The 26,266-nt window shown below is 35.7% G+C and overlaps 3 protein-coding genes across 7 annotated transcripts in view; 2 read left to right on the forward strand and 1 right to left on the reverse strand.

Annotated features, from left to right (window-relative positions):
* LOC139136778 (scavenger receptor cysteine-rich domain-containing protein DMBT1-like) overlaps nucleotides 1–14,498 on the forward strand; it is a 43,188-nt gene extending 28,690 nt beyond the window's left edge. Inside the window, exons 11-17 of one of the 5 annotated variants that reach the window (XM_070704610.1) lie at nucleotides 1,175–1,498; nucleotides 2,277–2,443; nucleotides 5,806–5,853; nucleotides 6,510–6,623; nucleotides 7,592–7,615; nucleotides 10,905–11,147; nucleotides 14,034–14,498. In XM_070704610.1, the coding sequence (XP_070560711.1) occupies nucleotides 1,175–1,498; nucleotides 2,277–2,443; nucleotides 5,806–5,853; nucleotides 6,510–6,623; nucleotides 7,592–7,615; nucleotides 10,905–11,147; nucleotides 14,034–14,263 (1,150 nt within the window). In that variant the 3' untranslated portion in view covers nucleotides 14,264–14,498. Of the gene's footprint in view, nucleotides 1–1,174; nucleotides 1,499–2,276; nucleotides 2,444–5,805; nucleotides 5,854–6,479; nucleotides 6,624–7,591; nucleotides 7,616–10,904; nucleotides 11,148–14,033 lie in introns of all 5 variants that reach the window. The other 4 variants (XM_070704611.1, XM_070704607.1, XM_070704608.1 and 1 more) reach the window with 4 other exon arrangements.
* Nucleotides 14,499–20,556: 6,058 nt separating this feature from the next.
* LOC139137811 (uncharacterized) lies at nucleotides 20,557–21,947 on the reverse strand. Its single transcript, XM_070706080.1, has 3 exons — nucleotides 21,939–21,947; nucleotides 21,453–21,744; nucleotides 20,557–20,888 (listed from the first exon to the last, which is right to left on the reverse strand). The coding sequence occupies exons 1-3, from the start codon at nucleotides 21,945–21,947 to the stop codon at nucleotides 20,650–20,652; spliced, it is 540 nt and encodes a 179-aa protein (XP_070562181.1). The 3' UTR covers nucleotides 20,557–20,649.
* Nucleotides 21,948–21,960: 13 nt separating this feature from the next.
* LOC139137813 (ubiquitin carboxyl-terminal hydrolase 13-like) lies at nucleotides 21,961–24,580 on the forward strand. The gene is made up of 4 exons (XM_070706081.1): nucleotides 21,961–22,150; nucleotides 22,871–23,053; nucleotides 24,143–24,225; nucleotides 24,467–24,580. Exons 1-4 carry the CDS (start codon nucleotides 21,976–21,978, stop codon nucleotides 24,578–24,580), a joined length of 555 nt encoding a protein of 184 aa, XP_070562182.1. The 5' UTR covers nucleotides 21,961–21,975.
* The last annotated feature ends 1,686 nt before the right edge of the window (nucleotides 24,581–26,266 follow it).

Raw genomic sequence — 26,266 nt, forward strand, 5'->3', positions numbered from 1 at the left:
TAATGCCTTTGGTTGAAAGACTGATATTCACGAAAGTTGTTGCAGTCACCATGACAAACATGAAATGACTCGCTCATAAAATTTAAGAACTTTACTGCCAAACCAAACTGTCATTTCATTATGTAATATTTAACAATCATTATCTGAAACTTTCACATAAATTGACCCAGGCACAATAGAGTATAGTTTGTTTGAAATGTTAAGCACAGGAGACAAAAGAAGGCAATAAATTCGGTTTTGTCATACAATTGCATGAATTAACACTGCTTTCTCACCCAACTTACGACTGATGGTCATGCTTAAAGGTGAACCCTCCGAATAACAAATTTCAATGAATCTGAGTAAAAAAGAGAGTTTGATACGCTGTGTTATGTGCAGCGACACCTTAACTGTAGTCGTAAACCCAAGAAGCTTGACAAGTTAATGAGCCAGTCATAAGATATATATATATATATATATATATATATATATATATATATATATATATATATATATATATATATATATATATATATCGACACTCTTGTTTATATGATTCATATGATTAGGATGTACCGTTCTGTTTGTTTGTGGTGTCAAAGTTTGATAAATATTATTTGTTTTGGTGGTTCAATTTTGAAACAAACTCAGAGCGTTCGTTTGACAGCGTAGATTTGTAAGCATTGATAATGTACAGGAGAATGCTGAATGCTGACACTGCTTGGTGTTGGTCTTCCGTAGGTGAGAACAGTGAACGTCGTAGAGGTTTAAAATTTTGCAAAATCTATAAAGGGAGAGGAATTCAAATGAATGATGTTTCTTATCATCCAAGCACAGTGAAATTCCAAGCCACTTTCAAATTCACTGTGAGAAGATATTGAACAAAAGTAAAATCCTATTGAGTTTCTTCCACATTCAAACAGAAACGTTCCTTAGTCTCGTCTAATCGAAAATAAGACGTTACTATGAATTATTGTCTACGAGCTTCAATTCATATTGAAAAAGTCAAATCACAATTAAATGTATCAACTGTATGATCCATTAAATCCATTTGCAACAAAAAGTAAATTTACAGTTGCCAAATGACATTGACTTTGATTTTTTACTCGGAAACATCGTTAAATGAATGTAACTTACATCAATTTTAGTTGTACAATTCTTGATGTTTAACTGCGTACACATTCTCTACTCCAAGTGGTGGCACCCAATATGAGTCAGCACACTTCGGAGAAGGTACAGGAGAAATATGGCTGGACGATGTAGCTTGTACTGGTGCTGAAAGTCATTTGAATGACTGTGGTAATGCAGGTTGGGGTACTAACAATTGTCAGCACAGCGAAGATGTCGGCGTTGCATGCGAGGCTCCTCCATCTGAAGGAGCCAATATTCGCTTGGTAGGTGGTTCGTCGCAATATGAAGGACGTGTGGAGGTACTGTACTCGAACCAGTGGGGCACTGTTTGTGATGATTACTTTGAAGACATTGATACTACTGTAGTTTGTCGAGAACTCGGATACAGGTATTTACTTAAGATGGCATTGCATATAACCAACACACTTATTTCAATGGTCTTCAAAGATTATAGTAAACCCTCCCATACTACATATTTTCTTTGAAGCACAGAATTATACGTTTAGTATGGTAGCAATACTTTACTCGAAGGAGAAAACCAGTGACAATTTAGGGTAGAAAATCAGAATAGTGACATTAAGGTAAAGTAATTCCAGTTAAAAACTTAATATCACTTTATGAAATTTAATATCTCATTTGCAACTATAGTATATGTGGAAAATAACGACAGTTTTGCTTTGTATTATCTATGCTCATTATTAATGCCTTTGGTTGAAAGACTGATATTCACGAAAGTGATTGCAGTCACCATGACAAACATGAAATGACTCGCACATGAAATTTAAGAACTTTACTGGCAAACCAAACTGTCATTTCATTATGTAATATTTAACAATCATTATCTGAAACTTTCACATAATTTGACCCAGGCACAATTGAGTTTAGTTTGTTTGAAATGTTAAACACAGGAGACAAAAGAAGGCAATAAATTCGGTTTTGTCATACAATTGCATGAATTAACACTGCTTTCTCACCAAACTTACGACTGATGGTCATGCTTAAAGGTGAACCCTCCGATCTTTATATAACACATCAATGAAATTTGAATGAATCTTTGTAAAAACGAGAGTTATTTACTCGGAAACGTCGTTAAATGAATGTAACTAACGTACTTTTTAGTACTACAATGCTTGTTTTTTAACTGCTTACATATTCTCTACTCCAAGTGGCGGCACCCAATATGAGTCAGCACACTTTGGAGAAGGTACAGGAGAAATATGGCTGGACGATGTAGCTTGTACTGGTTCTGAAAATCATTTGAGTAACTGTGGTAATGCAGGTTGGGGTACTAACAATTGCCAGCACAGCGAAGATGTTGGCGTATCATGTGAAGGTTTGTAACTGTCACCTCAACATTGCGGGAAGTGATGGCAGAGTTATTGACAAGGTGTTTCACCATTGAGACAGGTTTTGATCAAGGAACCATATGGCAAATTTCAAGGCCATGAAAAAATTTCATAACAATGACACTGCTCATTTGCATATTTCAAAAGTTCCTAATTAGGAATATATATATATATATATATATATATATATATATATATATATATATATATATATATATATATATATATATATATATATATATATATATATATATACGAAGTATGCAGTTCGACTTGTCCGATACAAAGTGCTCAATACAAAAGTAGAGCGAGATATATAAGGGATGCTGGAGAATTGATTTTACAATGTCATCTCTACAACGTTGTTTCGTGAGTCGCGAAACTCACTCATCAGGAGACTAGACTGGAGTGAATCTACACGGGCTAAACATCGCTGGTTACACAGGTGGTGGAATTTTGGTTGAGATTGACAGTTGTTGCATAACAATATATTGCTGCAATATATATATATATATATATATATATATATATATATATATATATATATATATATATATATATATATATATATATAAACAGATTACTTCAAGTACAAAGCGATGTAATCTTTGAATATCAGTAAAGCTGCACATTATCAATGCTGACAAATCTACACTGTTAAACAAATGCTCTGAGTTGGTTTCAAAATGTCACCACCAAAACAAATATTATTTATAGAATTTTAACACCACCTACAAATAGAATGGTTCGTCCCAATCATATATGTAAGAGTGTCGAGCTAGTAATCCTTTCATTCTATCTGAGGATTGTAAGATGCATGAAACTTAAGTAATAGATTTCATTACTTTGTACTTGAAGTAATCTGTTTATTTATTTATATATATGTGTGTGTCTGTGTGTGTCTGTGTTTGTGTATTGACTAGACCAACGTTGATACTTTGAATATACTTTGATGTACAACATTACCAAAAGTTATTTAGCATTTCACGTCAGATATTTGCAGATTTAGTGAACTTTCCAAATTAGGGGAAATGACCGGAAGGACTTGACCAAAGGTCGGTGGAATTGCTAAGTATATTGATGATATAATGATTTACGTTAGCTTATTTGTAATTAGCATATTCAATGAACTTTCTACTTTTGTGAAAGTTAATTAGAAGGACTTGGCCAAAGTTTAGGAAACTTACTATGTCTATTCATGAGACAATGATGTTGTAGAAGTGAAATACATTTTGTATTTTCATGTCAACGAATCGACAATTTACTAAGTAGGTGTCAAATTAAACTTAAAGGATTCAACCAAATACGGATAGTTTTCAATCGGATTCGAACCCACAACATACGGCATCAGTCGCCTAGCGGAGAGGCCAGAGACAGAACCAGTCGGCTAAATCTCCACTCAAAAAAGAGTGGTTCAATAGCCGGCTAAGTTGTTACATTTTTCTGACTGAGACCGCTCAACACGTTGTAGAGTTCGTGAAGCACTCACGCACGCATGCTCACTATCATACATCGCACATTCACACTACATCGAAGCGAAGAAACGAATTTCATCGCTCTAACTGGGCGAACGATAACCTCGGGGACAATTCTGTCCACCAGCAGTGTTACCAACCCAGGATAGAAAATACGGATAGTTTTCAATCGGATTCGAACCCACAACATACGGCATCAGTCGCCTAGCTGAGAGGCCAGAGACAGAACCAGTCGGCTAAATCTCCACTCCAAAAAGAGTGGTTCAATAGCCGGCTAAGTTGTTACATTTTTCTGACTGAGACCGCTCAACACGTTGTAGAGTTCGTGAAGCACTCACGCACGCATGCTCACTATCATACATCGCACATTCACACTACATCGAAGCGAAGAAACGAATTTCATTTCAATTTCAAAGTTGATGAAAGTTGCCTTCCATATTGAAATACAATGATAAAATAGGTGATGAAAGATATTTTGCATTTTCACTCGAGCAAACTGACGTTTTGCATATTTAATGAACCTTCCCAATTTCTCATAATAAACTCGAAGAAATCAACCAAATTTTATGAAACTTTGTATATTGATTAGACAACAAATTGGCAGTGAGAGATATTTGCATTTTATCTTCAACTAACTACTGGTTTATATACTTATCGAACTTTCCCCGATATAAATCTAGAAGGACATGACCAAAGTTAATGAAACTTGCTAAGTGTGTTGATTTTGCAATTATAGAACAGAAGCGAAAGATATTAAATATCGGGAGGGGGGCGTTAAGCTACATAGTAATTTGCATATTTAATGAAGTTTCCCAATTGTGACCTTCAACTTGAACGACTTCACAAAGACTAATGAAGGTACGGTGTATGTTGATGACACAATCATAGAACCTAAAGGGTCTATGATAGAATTATATAATAGTAGTGAATATTCATCGTGTATAGCTTAATATAAAATATCGTTAAATATACATATAACTAATAAGCTAAAATGAAAGTACTAGATATCTTTCACAGCTTACCATGATCCCTCCATATACAGTGCGCTGTTATATCATGATTATATCATCACTTTCTGTTGCTATTGTAATTGCCTTTGGTCAAGTCCTTCAGGTTCTGTATGCGAAATACTTTACATTTTCACAGAAGCTAATCAATATATTGCATATTTAATGAGTTTTCACAATTTAAGTTGTTATAACACGCTGTCTCGCACAGACATATCCAAGTGTTTAATAATGGCGGAAAACACCGATACCGAGTTGTCATGAAATACGACATCAATGATTATTTTGAATATATGTTCTAGAATTATTACCACAGCATAACCGTGGCCTACTTTATCAGTCTGTGTAATTACGTTCCTTTGAAGCTGTTCCTACTGGTTTTTGCTGCAAGTAAATAAACTATCGTTATTTAGTACTTTTAAATCTCTCTCTCTCTCTCTCTCTCTCTCTCTCTCTCTCTCTCTCTCTCACACACACACATATACATACTCACACATAAGGAAGTGCACAGTTCGATAGCTGTGCAGGCAAGGAAGAGAATGTTGGGAGTTGGTTCTTAGTCTACCCGCCTTACTGTATGTTATCAAGCGGGGTCATTCCTATAGTTCCGTTTATGAATTAAGAAATCAGCATGAAGTTAGATTGAAGTACAGCAGACCGACGAGTCAGGATGGCTTTGAGAGTAATAATATGTGCTTTTGATGGTGTGCATTTATGACCTTTATACAATTTTGGATATGGTAAATCTGTATTAAACGCCGAACTTTCATTATATGAGGTAGTCTCATGGCTCATCGACATCATCGTTTTATAAATTAGTTAAGAGTGACAGAAACTTTGTTTAATTAGCGACATTTCTATCTACAGCTCCACGCACCATGCCACCACCACTGAAAACTGGAGCGCCAACAACACTTGAGTCCATTTACATTTGTTTCTCAACGTTCAGCATAGTACTACAGTGCATTGCATACATACACATGTGTGTATGTATGTATGTATGTATGTATGTATGTATGTATGTATGTATGTATGTATGTATGTATGTATGTATGTATGTATGTATGTATGTATGTATGTATGTATGTATGTATGTATGCATGCATGCATGCATGCATGCATGCATGCATGCATGTATGTATGTATGTATGTATGTATGTATATATGTATGTATGTATGTATGTATGTATGTATGTATGTATGTATGTATGTTTGTATGTGTGTGTGTTTGTGTGTATGTGTGTCTATCTATCTATCTATCTATCTATCTATCTATCTATCTATCTATCTATTTATCTTGCATCTACATACGACCGTAGGTTTGAGTGAAAACGACTTTTCATGAATATTTTGCAGCTTTTCAATATGACAACAATACATTTTGCCATTCTACTTAAAGGTAATGACTTTACATAATTGTGGTCTTGGTCATTTCAATCTCTGTGGTTATGCTTTAAAACCTCTTATTGTATAACCTGTGTTACCACGCAATCTGTTTATATCAGTTTTTTGCTTTAAATATCTGGCTGAACCGACGACAGCTGCACCGATGACAGCTGCACCAACGACAGCTGCACCGACGACAGCTGCACCAACGACTGATGCACCGACAACAGAGGCACAAACAACAAAGGCACAAACAACACTCGCTCCAACCACTCTGTTAAGAACTTCCGCGCCCGAAGGTGAGTACCCCAAATCACATATTTGTATTTCGTTTTACAATGAAGACAATAACTTTTCTTCCTCTCTGTCGGCTGAAATCATTGTTCATTAAAGTAAAATATCAGATACAGAAAAATACACAATATATCATAGCAAAATAAACACCATAATCTTATAGTGTCTCTTGTCTGCCTTAATCGTCCCGTTTGCGCTTGTGACTGAATCACACGTGGCGACGTAACTAGTGAACCGTTTCAGCAAATGATCGCCAGTGCATTAAAGCCTCTTTAGCTTTACTTTTTTATTTTAACATACCAATACAAACCTTTCAATCTTGTGACAGATGTTTGGATTTTTGTTAATCGGCTTATGCCATATTGTCTTTGAAAATGCCATTGTTCTTATCCCTGGTGCTGGATTTTGCGATTATATATGCGACTGTCAAAATTTAGTTGCTGCTCGAAAGAAAGTGTTGTTGGTAAATTCTAAGTTATACATTTGTCACCAATGCTTGAACAAAGTTCCGTAGTCGCACTTCGGTAAGCAGTTTTACATAAAGTTGCATTTTATTTCAAAATATGTCATTGAAAAACAAATGCAAAAAGATACAGCTTATTTGGCTTAACCCTTTCACCCCCAGTTCCCTGTATACAGGTCCAACAACTTTACCATAGAAAACCATGGATTTGGGTCAAACCATGGTGGTGAAAGGGTTAAGCAACATTAAGTGTGGGCCCAAGACTGGTTTATTGATCGCTTGGCTATGCCCTGTTTTATTGTTATGCTTATGGAGCTAATAGATTTTCGTTTGATGTTTTCTTTCGCAGTCGTTTTGTGGTTCACCGAGCGACGTAGTAAAACACTATATATTTTCCCTTTCAGCAATTGATTGATTTGATATTTTCAAATGATGTATCATGTACTATGATACTATGATGTATCATGTACTATGATATATCATAAGTTTTCTTTCTCTTTTTTTATTCAGCCACTGTTATCCCAACTTTAGCAGGTGAGAATACGTTTTGCATTATCTTAATTCTTCACATAATAGTAGTCGCTGTAATAAGAAGTACTCTTTATGGTCAACCCAGGAGAAAACTGCCAAATGCGGTGTTGGTCACGTACAGACTGTGGACAGGACAATGCACAAAACTGATGATATAGTCTTTGATTCTAGAAGACCTAATACTCAAAGTAAAGCATTGACACATCCATTGGAAGGAGGATTTTAATCAAAGCTCTATGGCAGAAATGGAACAAAGTTTCGGGCAAGGAGCTACAAAAAATTCAAGCTAAATTCGAAACACGGTTCGGCAAGTTGTTTAATATACCGCATAAGAGTCTCTATTAAATCACTATGGCGACTTCCGTGTTGTATTAATGTTATTGGGCTCAAGAAAACGCCAAGTATCTTGCTACCGCCGTGCCATTAGGAAAACCAATATTGCTGTCCACAATAATAATAATAATAATAATAATAATAATAATAATAATAACCTTTATTTCGAGAACCAGCTCATAGAAAAAAAGCAAACTTGAAAGAAAACAGACAAATACGAAAACAACAAACTACATGCTTCCATAAAAAAAATGCCTCAACAATACAATACAGAGATTCTACAGGCACAATAAAACCTTAGTTTTACGGAACACGTAAGTAGTGTTGCGAACAATGTGTGAGTCTATAATTCCATAAATGATCGGAACAATCTCAGGGCATCTTTAAGATTAAACATAAAGGATTTGTATTGAAAAGCCAACAACAATTCGGAAGAGGTACCCGTAAAATAAATCATTGCAGAAATGTCATAGAAAATAATCATTTTAAACAAAAAACAATGAACATATGGTCAATTCTTGTGTCTGTTGTTGATCAAGAATGCCTCATTGGACATTCATGAGCTCTGGTATATACCTGTAGATTCTGTCTGGGGATGGCAAGTACTGTTAAGTTTTTAGAAGTTATTGCTAGAAGTTATAGATAATAATCACCATCCAGAATGGAAATATCCTTGAAATGACTGCTTCAGATCAGAGGGATGCTGCTGCAGATTTTGATTGTGTACAAAATATGACAGCTTTCAAGGTCAATGTACACTTCAATGTCAATGATATTGCTAATTTGCAAAGATAACGAATACACTTTGCATAGATAACGAATATATCTAGCAAGGCTTTGCTAAAGGTGACGGAACTTACCGCATGCGTTTCTGTATCAAAGATCTGATGATAAAGAAAGATCTTATCGCTAATTTTCAGATTTATTTGCATATCATTGGCAATTGCACGGGATATGATTCAACTTGGTACTGATATTGCTCATAACAATATGAGTGAGCTGAAAGAAATAAGTGAGGTTCCATGTGCTAATTTCTGATATTGGATATTTGACGATCTTTTACAATTAGAGATATATCTCTGGAAAGTTTTGACCAACTCGATGAGATATGTGACATACATTGAACATGCAAAGATCTTATAGTGGTGAAGGATTTTTATCAATTGTATGCCATTTAAGTTCTAATTTTGCATTTTTAATTGTAGTTATAATAGTATTATGTATAAATTGTTAGCGCATCAAATTTGATTAAACGTGGAACAGGTATGGCCCGTAACATATGGGGAGCCATTTTGCATACGTGACAATTTTTTACTTATTTTTTTCCTGCAGTTCTATCAGATCGCTACATTTCTATTTCGAATGTGGCTGCCTTACATTTGACGATCTGTGCTAGTGATGTTGACGGCAAGAACAAAAGACCATAAAATCTGAGAAATTTACAAGCACACTACATACGGAAACATGAGAGCATTTACAATTCACATCTAGTGTCAATGTATCACTGTTTCATGTTTAATTTTTATGTAACGTAAGCGAAACTTGAAAACAATTATTTACACATACTGATAAGCTTCGTTCGTCTACTTATGGTTTGGGCTAGTGTAGTGTGTCAATCCTTCTGCGCACATCCGTATCAAAGGCGTGCCTGTACCGATATATTTAATCCTTAACACTATATCGTGAATATGCAAGTTAATTTTTTTCAATGGTTCTAATATGTTCACATAGTGTCCATTTTGTTTGGCATTTTACGTCCATTGCCATTACTCAAATATGCATAGACTGACTTTTAAACTTAACGCAAAGATGTTACACTATGATATCCTAAGATACAATCGAACACGGCCTTTGATTGGCCATTTTGTTGGTGTCTAAAAGTGTATGGTCAGTCAAAGGCGTGTGTTTCAGTCGTAAACGTTGTATTTGAATAACATTAACGACAAGTATGATGCCTCTGGTACAACGTTTGTATCGGACCATAATGTGTCCTACAAATATGGGATGACCATTGACCTGGTTTCTTGTATCTCGGATTCTACAGAGGGTAACTTCGGTATGGTATCATAAGAAAGCATAATTAGTACTGCAGTTTTATTCATCATTTTGACATAACCCTCATTATTATTTGACACACTTGTATGGCCCAATATTTTCCCGAAACTTTGGTCTGACCTTTGATCCACATGCATATTTGCATACCTCAGTAAGTAAGATAGACTTTGTGGTTCAGTTGTGATGGGAACCTTATTTTAGGGATGTCGTCTAAGGCATCATACTGTAAACTTACCAAACACCAAAGTTCAATTTTGGTTGACTATGACCTGCTTTCACATTTCTTGACATTTGGCACATATGAAAACCAGGTGTAAGTTTCTACAAGTACCAATGGGAGTTCTTCTTTTTCATGATTCTTATTTGCAAATGCGTGACGTATTAGACCTCATGATGCAACCATTTACATGAGGTCATAAATGAACAACAATAATCAACATTTCGGTCACAAAATTATTTGATTTAAAACCTACCTTGTACATCCATGTTCTAACATACATTAGTGCTGATTATGTCTCTATCATATTCTCCAAAGGGACTTACATTACCCATCGATAAGTCTGCCCAGCATGCTTGTATAAACACTGGGATTGAAACACTGCTATAAGGACGGGTTTTGTTTCCTCAAAACGGTGTTTCATTCCATTGTGAAGTCAAGCCATGGCATTGCATGGCTTGACCTCACTATCGTCTGTTCTGACACTGTAAATGTAGTTACTGGGCTACAATGCCTTCTGTTTGCCTATAATGGCACTCTGATATGTATGCATCGGCAAAATGAAAACTTAAGTTCATAAGTCATAATGATTTATGAACATCATAATGATATAGTGAAGTCTGATCTACAACATTTCATCTTGTAGTTGTACGATTATTAAAAGTTTGATTTTAATTAAAATTTCAGCCTGTGAGTATCCAGTGGTCCTGCAAAATGTCGCAATAAACAAAGCGGCCACTCAGAGTTCAACCAAACCCAATATAGATGTGGGACCTATGAAGGCTGTCGATGGAAACAAGAACAGTAACTTGAAAGCAGGTGGATCTTGTACTTGGACGAATAAGGAATATCAGCCTCACTGGAAAGTTGATTTGGGACAGGCATACAACATATACGAGGTCGTTATCACTAATCGACAAGATTGCTGTTGTGAGTTAAATTTTCTTTTATGCACTAGATTAGCATCATTGAACAAAATGCATCTTAAATCTCAATCCTTCGCATCCTTTAAAAGATAGTCTACTGTTTGATGTGAACGGGACGACACCTGTTGCTTCACAGCACATCTCCAGATACTGACAGAAGATACCAGATATACACTACAAAGGTAGAAATATGAATGACAAATCGAAGCTATCACTTTCCAGCTATTTCCAGCATCATTATTGTTTGATAGACAGAAACAATGCATTTTTTTCTAGGTTACCATTTTCGAACGTGCAATTCATAACATCAACTTCTAGTACACCTGCGTATTACTGGTTCACAACTGCACCTAAAAATAACTTGATGTACCATGCGTACGAAGCAGTTAGAAGAGGTTTGAAATCCATGTTTCTGTTAATTCGGTTTTATGTAAGAAAGATAACTGATAAAACCTTATGAACAGACTGTTCAAAGAAAAACCAATATTTAATTTGTTATTTAATATTTTCATCACAAGAAGAATTGTTTCTTTGTTTGTTGATTTGTTTGTTCGTTTTTCTATTTGAGAATGATATAATTTTTCACATTAGTCTGTTGAAATCAACGTGTTTTCTTAAATTTTCACTCTAATTTATACAGCGAGTCACATATCAAGCTCTTTACTAAAACCAGATCGTGTCATTGTTATTATACCGTGGGATAAAAGCTGAAAGATGTTCCGAGGGTCTGTAACAAAACATTTCATGCAGTGAGTTTTCGTCAGGTGTTTTTATTTTTCATATCATAGCTGCTGGAACACTAGGTCTCTCGTCTCAAGAGAATATGAGAGAATCAGATAGCTGAAATTTTGCTTATTTTAGGCACATCGCGACAAGTTTACTCATTCCTGTCTGTTAAAAATTTATGACTTTGCAATTCTGCAATATTACTTTTTAAGCTTTTAAAACGGGATGAATCGGCTTTTCAGCATAACAGGTATTGAGTTAACACATTTAATGATGATGGTTGCTTTCTAGAATTTTCCGGATTCCATAGAACTCTATCGCAAACTAACGTTTCTCTGTAGTTCATAATGCATTTATGGAGATCTGACAGAAATATCCGATGCAGACATTTTAAAACAAATCTCATCTAAATGACGTAGCCACTGAGTCGATGACGTTGCTGCAATTTCTTTATTTATTATTAATTTATTTATTAATCAATTTACTTATTTAGAATAACACCACAGATATGATACTGTTTAAAAGCATATACATCCAGGGTAACAGGAGAATTTTAGTAAAACATAATATGTGGCTGCAGGACAAGAAAGCCAGTTAAAACAAATAACACACAACCAACAAAAACATAAAATCAAAACAAATCTTCCAGCTGTTCTTTTAAAAACTCGAAGTAGAAATATTGGAAATCGGCAAACATTGATAAAATCTATTATATAGCCTTGGAATGTGATTACAAAGTGAATTGCTGGTAAATTTACTCTACCACCAGGTTCGTGAAATATTTCTGTCTGTCTAGTTGGTCGACCGGGAGTGAGTAAATTGAAAATCGGTAGGTAATCAAGAAGGGCATTAGTTGGTCTTTGGAAAAAAAATGTCGAAATATGAGCGCATTTTAGACAACATTCAATTTAATTTAATACGCAACATCATGTGGGTAATCATCGACTCTTACTTTTACAATATAACACGAATATTTTACAAGATTACGTTGAACAGCTTCAAACTTTTCTTAGTGTGCTTTGTCAATACTGTTCCAAACAACTGAGTCATAATCAAGTTTAGTTCTGACAAAAGTTTCATAAACAAGGAGCAGGGCATCCACCGACAACCTTTTTCCCAATCTTCTGACATGCCAAGTACATCTGTGATATTATTAAATGGAACGACATGGGTTGTAAGAGTTGACTTGGTGTCTTGTGTCCAACATATACGTAGCGTTTAATAGCTGACATAATGAGATCATAGAAAGTCTCCAAACGTCATCGACGGTACCAAATATTTGGAAATCGGTCCAAGCTGAAGGAATAGTTGCAAGATCGAATTTTAGATTTTCCAAGTTGCCTTTCTTAAAGTTGTACATTTCCCTCTGTGAAATGGTAACTTTTAAAGTTTTTCTTATGCCTTGCAATAATATAGACATGGATTGATGATAAGATGTTATAATGTTTTCTCCAACCTTAACGCTTACTTTGTCAATGTTTGACAAACATAGGTCGAGAAAGTTGTTCTCCCCTGTTGGAAGCGAACAGTACTGACCGATACTGAATTTTGAAATTAATTCATCCAAAAAGAAGTTGCTGATATCATTCGGCGCCATATACACATGTTCTTATGTGATTCAATGTAATATTTGGAATATTGAAATCTCAACAAAAGCCCTGTATTAGAGACCAGCTTTTTGCACATTTTTAATGACAGCACTTGTTAAGAAAATGCTCAATCGAAGGCAATGGTCTGTAATATATAATTCGAATGTTTTACACTACTACATACATACATTAAAGCTTCATAAGCTGTATCTTTTGGCTATTTTTCAGAACTTTTGTTTTGTGGTTTCCCTACACTTTCTGCATTGAATCCCTGAACTGTAATTTAATGCCAAGTATTTGGCATATGAACACAACCTTATAAGTATAATCTCCATTGTTATTGTTGAAAATTGTATTCAAGTCCGGACTAGAATTCATTTGTAAACCATAAACAATGATCACTACATACATTCAAGCTGTATTGACAAAAAGAATACTTCGAAATTTCAGCATGACAAACGGAGTAAAGTCAGACATGGTAGTTGATACACAGAAGTAGAATACTGAAAAACTTTGCCACAAGTTACAGCTTATGTTCCTTTAATCTGATCATTTCTTGAATTTTTGTTTTTCAGCTTTTCGTCTGAAGAATGCCCAGGTCCGTGTTGGCGACAGTGAAATGATCGAAGACAACCCTGTGTGTGGGATGATGGTGATTGGGAAAATGTCCAGGGAGGAAACCATCACTATAAGATGTGGTTGTGAGACACCGATGAGAGGGCGCTATGTATCAGTACAGCTCATGGAAAAGGAGCAGGTGTTGCATTTGTGTGAAGTGGAAGTCATGGCCGCTATAGGCAATTAAAGGAACGAATGGTACAAAATATAGAAAAGCATATTCTGTCCCTAGATTTCACTAATTACTTCTTTAAATATTTACTTCTGTGACAATCATCGATTAATCCGCATTGTTGGAACCAAAAGAAAGAACTTTGATGGTAATGGAGCTTTGCTTTTAAGTTGTTCACCAAAGCGCACAGAGTGTCGCAATCGATGTCTTGTTGTCTTCTTGAAAATAAATCATCGTTAAAGAAAAAAATTATCAAACGTAACTCCTTTTTAATAAACAAGATCCGACTGTTTTATTGCCTGTCTATCCTTTTACCTCTCGCTGTACTGACAGTTGCAGTATATCAATGCCCAGTGCCCAAGTGTGTGCGTAAAACTGTCCATAAAACAGGGTTACTCACAAACTGGTCTTAAAACTGTAAGATTTCTTTTAGTTCTTTGTGAAAAGTTTATTCAGGAGAGTTATACGTGGTATTCATTCATTTGTATGAAACATGGCATCTGAAAATCAACCCAAAAATCATCATTGAACACGATTGGAAATAATTTGGGATAATTGGATCGTGAACTAATGTCGGTTCTATGTGCAAATGTAAGCTTATCTGCTTTTCTTTTCAAGTCATCCAATCGTGTTTTTGTCGAAAGGAAGGTTTGAGGTAAAACAGAGGAGCTTTACACATTTCCCTTGGACGCGATTCATTATGTTGTTCTACCAACGGGCCATAATGAAGACACATACTCTTTGAAATACTTTTCCCCATAAGCCATAACGATATCAGAACATCGATGTGCGAGAAAGTGTTGCAGCTGCGCTTAATGAAACCTTGCGTGCGGAAACGTTTACATAATGTAGGAAGCATGGCCACAAAAAAAGCGGGTCAGAGAAAGAACCCTTAGAGCCAACACATCTTTGAAGTAGTAACATTTATTTTACATCATCTGTCTGCGTACAATGAGAACGATGTATACGATGAATATCGACATATGGAAACCATATCCACTCATAAAATTATAAATAGAAATCGACCAATAATGTGTTCCTGGAAACAACTGGCTCCATGATGACAACTATCCATCCGCAACAACAACCTGCTGACTCATTTGGACACTACGACATAACTACTTTAAGACTGCCACAATGACTATAGTGTCCCACTTTGTCATTAACTGACGCTTTTGACAGACTTCAATTGGGGCGTTGCTTGAGTCGGCATCAAAATTGCACAATCTTTCCCCTATTTACTCAATCCCGCTACAATACACTAAGAAACGAGAACTGGGTTTAAAACGTTTGATCTGCGTTTCACGAAACCATGATGGGAGTCAGGCAGACCCTGTTCAACAATACATGAGAATAAAGTTTCTGATAAATTCTTCAACATAAAGAGGGAAATAGCTCTGTATTTTTCAAATTTGGCTTGTTCTTGCTCACTTGAGGTTTTACCTTCTAGTTTTTATGAAAAGAAAATTTAATATTCCCCATAGAGTTAACATAGGGATAGCGGCCATTTTGAATTTCAAGTACAGTATTTTGTTTCCACGAAATGACCCCTGATTTTTGTTCTTGATTTTGAAAGAGAATAGTATAAAGTTTCTTTGGGCCAGGTGAGTGACTGAAAGTTTCGAAGCACATGTTATCTTCATGGTTTGGTAAAGAAAGACTCCTTGGCACACTCGTTCTGAATAATACAAGATACGGCATCAGAGTATCCGGGTACACTGTCTGGGGCTAGTTGAATGTATAACTATGAGGTTATTACAAAAATACCGCAAAGTGTGCCTTAGGACATAAGGAACAGGCAGACGGGACCAAGTGATATCGTGGAGGCTTGGAAGATGAATCACAAGGGACAAGGACAAACAAACAAACAAGCAAACAAAAACAAAAAATCAACCAAACAAACAATAAATAAACAGAACTATCCAACAAGCAGGTAATAAATGAATAACAAATAAATAAATAAATCAACGAAAAACAAAAATGCACGAAGAAACACATAAATTAATTAATTAATTAATTAATTTGATACAAGAGAATAACAAATTGAATAAAAATCGAAACAATTAACTGAACAAGACATACAACATACTCAAATGCGACTTCAGTCTCACTGCAAATTATACTCCCACTGATACTGAAGTCACGTTTTGAATTGATTACATGCCTCGATGTGAGTGAAAAAAGTGCATTGACTTGAATAGGAACATCCGGGGAGTTAGCGGGCCGGTGAACGATGTATAGACCGGTTGCCATGATTACCGGGTCCAGTGAGGCCCTTCGACGTTTTCGACGTCAAAGTAGACGCTTAACGCTAGATGTAAAATATCCATGCTCGTACTTCTATTTTGATTTTCGTTAAAATCTGTTTGATGCTGGTCTAGAATGGTAAAATTGTTTGAAATTACCCTGTGTGTAACTAAATGTCATACATATTTAACTGTGAAGAGGCATGTAATAAATATATTATTGCCTGAATACATGGGTTTATGTGCCCTCGCAGCAGGAGACAATTTGCCCTCCTGGCGTCGGGCAAATTGTCACCTGCTATCGGGCAGTAATTCAGGCAATAATATATAATGGTGCATATGTCGTTCTCTCTATAATTTCAATTCTTATTCAATTTTGTGTTTTCTCTTATATTGGTTAATTAATTACTAAAAAAATTAAAAAAGTAAGTAATCTATTTGTTTGGGTTTTATTGATTTGCTATTAAGTATTGAGGTATTTTGGTTGGGTGTTTATTTATTTTGTTTTGTTTATTTTGATTGTTTTTGTTAGTTGATTTTTTTGTTTTTGTTTGCCCTGGTTTCCCTCTTGGTAAATGGGAAAACAAAATTTTATCTCCCTGCTCCATAGTTAACTGTATACTATAGTTAACTGTATTCTATGAATTTTATCTCCCTGATACAACTCTGTACTATGAGGTTAATACAAAATACCGCGAAGTGTGCTCGAGGACATAAGGGACGCGTGGACTGGACCATGTGATATCATGGAGGCTTGGAAGATGAATGGGGAAACAATATTTTATCTCCCTGCACCATTTGAAATATTTGCTTTTATAGCCCATTCTGTAAACTTGTTTTGACTTTCTCTTCAAGATGATCGTTTGTGCTTCACTGTCAATATTTCCTGCTCTTTTGTTGAGAAGTACAACATGACAAAAGTGAATTTTGAAAGGAAGGTATGACATAAGTGTGACATCAAACTGTAGTCATACTACAACTGCTTCAGGAACTGGAATGGAAGCATCTTGTACAAATGCAGTAAGATTGCTGGTGCAGTGATGCAGGACCAGGTGACTGCAAAAGCTATCACTGTGGATTCAGTCTGAAAGAAAGCCATCATCATTTGTGAAAAAAGGCCTCAAAAATGAAAAGTAATGATATGTAACTGTCGGTACACTTTTTGCCTACTTTTAACATCTTTTTGTTTTCAAAGCAGACTTCTTTGAATCCCCCTCTACCCATCAAAAATTCCCCAATGATATTGAATAGTCAACCCTCTTTGGCATGACCTTGAATGTGCTTCTCTCAGCCGTTCCAACTCCACACACATAGAGAGTGGAAGACATATCCTGGCAGTCATCTGACAGGCCTCTTGCAACTGTCCAAAAGCGAACTGGCAGAAGCATCTGTACATAGGACTGCCTCAAGTCGCCTAGAAACAGTTAACTTTACAGAATGCCAGGGAGCGTTTGGTGCATGAAAATTCTAATTTACTTGATGGTTGATGGATAATTATTCTTCATATGACACAGTGATGGAATAGTGCATCAGTTATGATATTGCTGAAATCAGGCAATTTGTCAGAATTATTCTTTGGTTTCATTAATGGAAGGTTTTACCACGAGCATATACCGATATACACCATGACCATCAAACAGTTACATGCATTATTGATTACCACATCATCCATGGTTTTGCATAGCTGTGATATCACAGCGGCGCTGTGGTATCTATTGATCGTGCTTAGGTCAAGGGTCATCGCTACAGAACCAATCTGTGACCCTTGACCTAAGCGCTATTGATAGACGCCACAGCACCGCTGCGATTCTCGCTCCATGGTCTATGATAACGGTTACGTTTTGCAATAATCAATTATTCCAATAGCAATAGTCACCAAGGCTTTGGAAAGCATAAAATAATTCTGCATTTCCTGTACAAAACTTCCAATATAGGTGGAATCAACCCAATGAGTTCAGATTATTAATTCCTACAGGCCAAAATTATTCTCATATAAAGAAGAAACATATCGTTTCAGTTTCTTCCAACATCTTTTTTTGTTACGAAAGAACAGTAAGTTTGTAACCATTTGGTGGTCTGTTGCATTCCAGGCCAGACTGACAAATGTGGTGCCATTTTTGTTTCTCTGAAAGGTATAAAGTTTGTTTCGAGTATTGAAATTCAAGATGAATATGTAATCAGTTTCCCAGTAAAAAAATATGGCCCCAGGCAATGAGTTTCAAACATATTTTATTATTATAACAACACATTTCCCATTAAAAGAGCTAAGACTGTTTTAGGCAATAATATTAAGCAAAACTTGTAGAATCAAATGATCAACTCTCCAGTGTGCTTTGATTTTACAGAAACGTTATCATATTTTGTCTAATAGGAATCATTTAGGAGTATGATGACATGAATGGACTTGAACAGTCTACGATTTCTGATTTGTTGCTTAGTTATGTCTCAAAATGTGACACTGTGCGACTTAGCATTTACAGTTCGAATTTGGCCCGGTGCCAAGCTGTGAAATGTCAGCCACTGTGAAGCCTAGCCTGTTAGAATTGTTGTTCACTTGTCAAGAAGATTACAGTGGGCTCCTTTTCACAGGTACAATAACACACATGAAGTTTGTTCAGCTTGCGACCATGCTCTGGTTAAAAATTGCATACAGACTGGACGTACACTACCAAAGGCATGAATTAAGGTCCGAAAGATATTAAACAATTACTGTTACAGGAGAATGATGGCCCAAGAGTAAATTAACCAAGCATCGGTAAAAGAACTAATTTGAAAGTAGGTAATCAGTTTGCCTGTTGGTATTTTTCTTTTAGAAATAACAGAAAGCAACACTACATTGATATGAAAGTTGTACATTGTTTGTGTAGTGATGACAGACAAAGATAAAAGTTTGTGATTGTATGCATAACAAAATAGTAATATAAAGCATTCAAGTGGTATGCTACTATTGTGAACACACTGCAAACAGCAAGGCAAATGGCTAATATCAAATGCTAGACTCCCAGTTCATTAGGAAGTCAGTGCAAAGGTATAAGTTTTAATGTTATGAACATTACAACTTTTATATTGACTATGTAGAAAATATGACACGATCTAAGAACATTGCTATACCATAGATATTGACACACCCTACATGGCAAAACTGTACATTAACATTCCTAAAATTACGCTATTGAACATCAAAAATATCTTGGGTATACGGCAGTAAATTTTTGAATATATATATACAGGCAGCTGTAGACAGCCACATAGATGAATACAAAACTCTTTCTACATAATATATAACTAGAACACATAACACATTGTCAGAACACAGTACCAATAGTGTATTTCCATTGAAGGTTCATATCAACACCATCATGAACTACCATTTCTGACTTAGAAGTGTAATAAGTAATTTTTGTGAATCCTATAACATTCACATGCTGGTGGTTACATAGGTATGAATCCTACAGTTTCTGGATAATCTGATCAATCTGTCACAGCCAGCCGCATTCGCGATACTATGCACCACATTACCACAGGAACTCACTTTCAAGCAAATCTGCAGTCTCGTCACATATAACATATCGCCTAAAATACTACGAAAAAAATGGTGGATTGTTAACTCTACAGTTTGCTATCAATACTAGCCCGTTCATAAATTACAATTTATTCTCTTGACACTTACTTTCTTAATTGTGAAGCATAAATATACAGTCAAGTGTGTCAAACTTGGTCAATTTACAATTGAAGGGCCAGAAATGCTAACTTTTGATGATTTTTTCACTTTTGCTATTTAATATCAACCATAATTTCTTGTTCTAGTCCCCAAAGCATGCTGTTGGTGAACACAGTAACTTTATTCGATTCGTCAACTCAGCCTGTACACATGTAGAATGCATTGCTATCTTTGACAAGTGATTTTCTGGTCAGGACTAGAATTCATATGTCAACAATAATAGTGAATTTTACACATATAAACACTATGTAGACAAGCTAAATTGTAGGTGTTTGTACATCCTTTTCTGGGTAGAATTATAAGTAATTTGTAATTGACACACAAAATAAACATATGAAAAAGTTATCAGAAATTGCATTACTGGCCCTTCAAGTGATTACAATGCGACAGTGGTATTTCTACATGTTTTATTTGTCAACAAGAAGGTCAATCATTCATGCTGGTGTATTGCCAGCACTTGATATCTTGTTCTTCACTTGATTCTGCGGTGTTCTTTGCAGCGGTATGTTTGTTGATGCTTTCTTCCGCCAGAGAACCTTGGGGGAGCTTGCAATATTGACTACGGCAAGAGGAGATCTTTGTGGAGATGATGTCATGGCGATGCATCTGTTGACAGGTTTGATATTGTCACTGGTTCTCTTTGGTTTTCTGCGCACTGCACTGCTTGTGTGATCTGTGAAGCAAGAAGGACTATACAGTAAGACATTGTGCCACCTAATGTATAGATGTACATTTATGGATATCAGTTCAAATGTTGAACATCATACGGCTCATACGGCTTGTGTACAGATTATGCAAGTTTGGCTTGTGCCAACCATAAATGTCTTGTGAAAAGTTATGTCCGATATGTATTGAAATTGTTTGATAAAATTTAAATTTTGATACTACCTGCACATGTGCAAGCCACATAAATTTTGCTGTGGAAATCTAAACATGGAATAGAACAGTTTCTTTTCATCTGCAGTTATGCCCAATAATGCAATTATTAATTCTATTAGTTTATAAAGATTAAAATCAAGTGATCAAAGGTCTGGGACCACATCTTTCTGATCTGTCAAGCTATTTCAGGAGACTGTTACTTCATGTTGATGACTGAATCCAAGGCAACCAGATGATGATGCATTACAAAAACAACAAATGCTGGCAAATACATGGAAATAACTAACAAATTAACAAAATAAGGATATAGATGGATTACTCATTAATGATGAGAATAAATTGAATTTTGGCAAAATACCTGCAGATAAATTCATAACTGCGGTATTTTCTTTGGACAGATCCACAGACATAGGCAATGATCTTTGTTTCATCTCTGAGAGTTCCTTCTCATACTCTAGTGTGTTTATAATCTCTAATCCTCCCATGGCTATGGTTGGTTCCGGAGTTGTTTCCACAGTATCCGGTACAAATTCATCCTTCTTCTCGTCTTCCACAGATGGATATACTGATTCTTCATCAATATTTTCCACAATTGTAACTTTAGCTGTGTCATTGTATATTGTATATTTTTGCTCCAGTTTCTTGCAAGGCTGTGTGGGTCAGCCTTTCGTACAAGTATTTGTTAGACATCTACTCTGACTAAATCATTGAATATCTCACCAATAATTCTCTTTCTACTAGCTTTATCCACTGACCAAGATTACAAGTCACCAAAATTTGTATGAGTTCTCTGAGACTGTGTGAGGCGTATTTGTTGTGACATCCATCATGTCTATTTTAATACATTATTCATCATTACCAACTATGCTTTCAGCTACATAATGGACTTTTCTGGCTTTCAGAAAAACAGCAGAGGAACGACCAATCCATGTGACTGTTTCAAATACAAAGTAGAGGAACGTATCCAGTGTGGTCAATCAGGCCAAGTTAGATATACCAACAGAGATGATTACATTCTAGCGTTACCAATACCTTTAGAATCGGCCACAAATAAAGGTAAGTACATTTTAACTTTCTTTCTGATAAGAAGCGGAAATACATACAAAAATCAGTTTGGTGTCAAAAGTTACCGGATCAGGGCATGACAAACTCCCCTTATCATCAACTTTTATCATGGCTCTGCCATTTTCAATTTCAGGGTAGGGCCTTTATACAGAGTTAAATGCAGCGATAATAGCAGATTTGATGACACTTAGAATGGCAAAAAATGTGAATGAAAGAAATAAGGTAGAATGTGCCTCAGGAACAAGTATTCAGACTTTTGCACTTTTACAATTACTTTCTGATCTACCACTTGTCAGGGCCCATTTAAAAATTCGTGGTGTAAGAATAATTTTCACTGTCCAAGTTTTTTGCTAATTGAAAATGTTTTTTTCTCCTTAGAGGTGGCAAAGGCATGACAGCCATTTTGAATTTTAAATATCAGTAGATCTTGAGTGATTCGTTTCTTCAGTTCCCTGATTTTTATTCTTGATTTGAAAGAGAATGGTTGAAAGTGAAAGAGAATGGTTGAAAGATTCCTTGAAAGTTTGAGAAAAAGTTTAAGTCTTTCACTTTCGAGGCGCGTAATTCTGAAAATGCAATAACAGCAGAGTTGATGACACTGGAGATGGGGAAAACTTTAAACTGCGTGATAACTTTCATGTGGCAACTAATGATGGTGAACATGTGATTAACATGTGACAGGCATGTGACTGAGTGATCTGTTCATTTCAGATGAAGTAGCAGCTTTTGAAATCAAGAAAAAGGAATGTGAAGAGAAGAAGCAACCAATAGGCATTGATGAGATTGTCAGACCTAGCATACCACTGTCTGTGTGTCTAGAGTCATTTAGTCAAGCAGAAATAGTGGATGACATTTTTACAGTAGTGCAATCCAAGCAAAATCAACTGCTTCAAAGTAAGTGTCAATCGCCAACTTCAAGTTTTTGACCTAGACCATGGAAAATATTACTGTATACAATTCAATGAATACATCTTCAACAGGCTATTCGTTAGTTGATGTAATGCAACTTTTCTGAATCCGTGTCTGTGCAAAAACCTCCGTCGTAGATTCATATTCATGTGAGAGACCATTTTATCGTGAAATTTCAAAACTGAAGAAACCATCCATGGCTATTCATTTGAATTAGAGGAACTTTCAATCAGGAAGTGGTATGTCTAGCATGTCTCAGTTGACAGTTCACTGAAACTTATGCTGTTACCATACTTTGGGGTAGTTATTTACCAGTGAACCTTATTGATTTGTTAGTTTTCTGGTCCTTGAAAGTTGCAGTATGTCTTACACTATGAAGTCAGTGGCAGTAGCTTTCTAAAAGTTGGTGCCATGGTGACTACAAGTACAACCCTTGTCACCGCCGACTTTGTCGTAACTCAAGTCTTCATAAATGTTGACTTCAGTAAAATTTCACTTTTTATTCTTTCCAGAACAACAAGACTTGCCTCATTTCCAGATTATTAATTTATTCAGATGAACAAATTCACACTCAGTGTTGACTGGACAAAAAAGAAACTAGGTGAGCAACTTGCATAGCATTACATTAACTGTATTCCCTTGCCACAATGCAGAGACACTCTTTGCAGAAAAGATATTTGATGAATGTAGTAGATATTAGCAGTGTTCGAAGGACAGTACCGGTATGCTTTTTTGCATTCACTGACTTAAGAGGATTATGTTATGTTCAACTATGAAGTCATAATGGGATGAATGTCAAAAATCATCTCTTTGTACTTTAATTGGGATTTGAAGTTTGGTAGTACAGCAGTATGTTAACTTTTGAGCATATATGTCTAGTAGATGTCATCCAGATGGGCACACTTGCAATTTAAAATATTTGGTTATGAATATTTAGTAATAAAAAGTGAAACAATATATTGATTAAAATGATTTCTGAGCCTCAGTCAGTTGTGTCAACTTTCACACCTTTTGATTTTATGGAATATGCAGTTGAATGAAATAATATTGCACTTGTTTACTGTTTGTCTTCAGATGTGAGTATTGATATACCAGATGAATTAGATCTATCAGCACTGAGGGGCAAAGGTCTTCAGAAGGTGATGGCCCTCCACAGGGTGAGTTTCTAACACAGTACATGACGATGCAGTTTGAATTCATCATAATGGGTGTCTCCATTTGCTCAGATTCAGACAGAGCAAATTTCAAACACTTTTGTGACTTTTCATGCAGAATGGCTCGAACAACACATTTGAAAAGAATAAACAACTGGTTCATCTTCAATCTTAATCATGGCAAAATGTGTAAATGTGGAGACCACTAGTACTCATGAACAATGACAATTTTTTGTGCATTCAGAGTCCATACACTCCTGGAAAGTCATTGGAACCAGTGTCAATACTGTGCTGTGACATCAATTTCCTGAGCTGTTGCAAGGATATGTATTCTGAGATTTGGTCAGTTCACAATTGATGGAATTAAGTGATTGAGAACTGGAGGTGACAGTAGTTTGAAGTCAGTATTCCGTAAATGTAAATGAGCATTATTAAGAAATAGACTATCGTGAATGTGTGCTTGTATAATTCCTGACAGAACCTCGAATCAATGAAGCAATAGTGAACAGTTGGTAATGATGGGATTTGACAGAGACGTGTGTAGGAAAGGTATCTACCACACTAACAACCAAGGAAGTGGAGCAGCCATGGAATGGGTATTCGTACACATGGAAGATCCTGGTAAGATTTCAGTCAATATGCTCTCAGTACAGAAATATGACTTGTCACTGTCAATAATGCATGAGAGTTTGCTGTACATATGTTGGTATAGAAAGGATATTAATATTCCAGAAACTATAATTTATCCAAAGCAAAGAAAACTTTTTCATTGGAAGACACAACCTCTCACTTTAAAATGATGTATTTGTGTAGTGATATCAAGAAGGCACATAGCATTATTGTTGAAACCAACTACGGATCAATGGCATTTTAAGCTTTTCAGTCTTTTGGCAGTGCAGAGGTTCAACTTTTCCTTGGAAACAATGAAGATATAACACAATGTTGTGTAGAAAGAGTAGCAGTATGCAGTGGAAAATCAAGCTAATTTGTTATGAAGGCCCCCTCTCACACACACAATCCATCTCCATCTATACAAGACAGAGATAGGTTTACATGTTTAGGGAATCCTTGATAAATGCATATAAGATGTATTAAATTCAACTGTTATATTACTAAACAAATGTTTGTCAGGCCCACTGCTCGGTATTCTTGAGTATGTGCGATGTTGTATGACAGTATGAGAGCTATATTTTGTGATTGAAACCAATCTTTATGAGTAAATTGGCATATGAATATGTAATTCATTGATGTAAGATCATTCCTTTTTCAGGAGTGTGTTATATAACAGTTTGTTAACTCAGACTTGTCATGTGATCATTTTTGCAATGGAAAAAACAGTCAACCTTTCCCAAAGTAAGGCTTCCAGCTACAGAATAATACACATACTGAATACATGGTCAATCTGTATGCTTTCATTTCTATTCCAGAATACAAACTAGTGGCATTCATAAGTCACATGGAACGTCAACATCTTGTGGGCATTATGTCTGTCATGTACTGAAAGAAGGAAGGTAAGAATAATAGAGCCTCCTCCTCCAACGTCAGGGACTGAGATGGAATGTCTCACATAAGTTGGTGAATTTCTGTCTCAGCTAGTATGAGACAGAAATTCCCCAAATAACAAACATTACTTTTTGAAATGCTAAACCACCATGTCAATTCCAGACAAGTCCAGTGTCAATTTACCTCATGGAAAAACTTCTTTTCATAATATTCTGCATTGTATAAAGTGTTTATCTATCAGAGCAGCCACTCTTTAGTTGTTTACTCTATCAAGTAATTGATGGCTTCAATATATTCTCTTCTGAGAGCAATGACTAGGCGATGCAATCACAAATAGATTCATATCAGGGTTATGCGAGATAGCCATTGAAAGGGTATTACTGTTATGTAACTAGTATATTGCAGTAGTTTTTTTCGAACAAATATGTTCCTAAACGTTGTAACATTTACACATTGTGCATTCAGTGTTTTATCACTATATGAATATGAAGCTAAATCAAGACTTCCAAAATAACAAGCTACATGACATTTGGGGATCTGT

This window comes from Ptychodera flava, chromosome 7, assembly GCF_041260155.1.
Source record: "Ptychodera flava strain L36383 chromosome 7, AS_Pfla_20210202, whole genome shotgun sequence".
NCBI classification, from domain to species: domain Eukaryota; kingdom Metazoa; phylum Hemichordata; class Enteropneusta; family Ptychoderidae; genus Ptychodera; species Ptychodera flava.

Coding starts and splice junctions, on each gene's coding strand:
- LOC139137811 (XM_070706080.1), bottom strand. Junction 20,889..21,452: donor AGTTATGAATTTATCTGCAG/GTATTTTGCCAA, acceptor CTTGCTTCACAG/ATCACACAAGCAGTGCAGTG.
- LOC139137813 (XM_070706081.1), top strand. CDS start 21,976: ATGGACTTTTCTGGCTTTCAGAAAAACAGCAGAGGAACGACCAATCCA. Junction 22,151..22,870: donor AGAATCGGCCACAAATAAAG/GTAAGTACATTT, acceptor TGTTCATTTCAG/ATGAAGTAGCAGCTTTTGAA. Junction 24,226..24,466: donor AGGTGATGGCCCTCCACAGG/GTGAGTTTCTAA, acceptor TTGTGCATTCAG/AGTCCATACACTCCTGGAAA.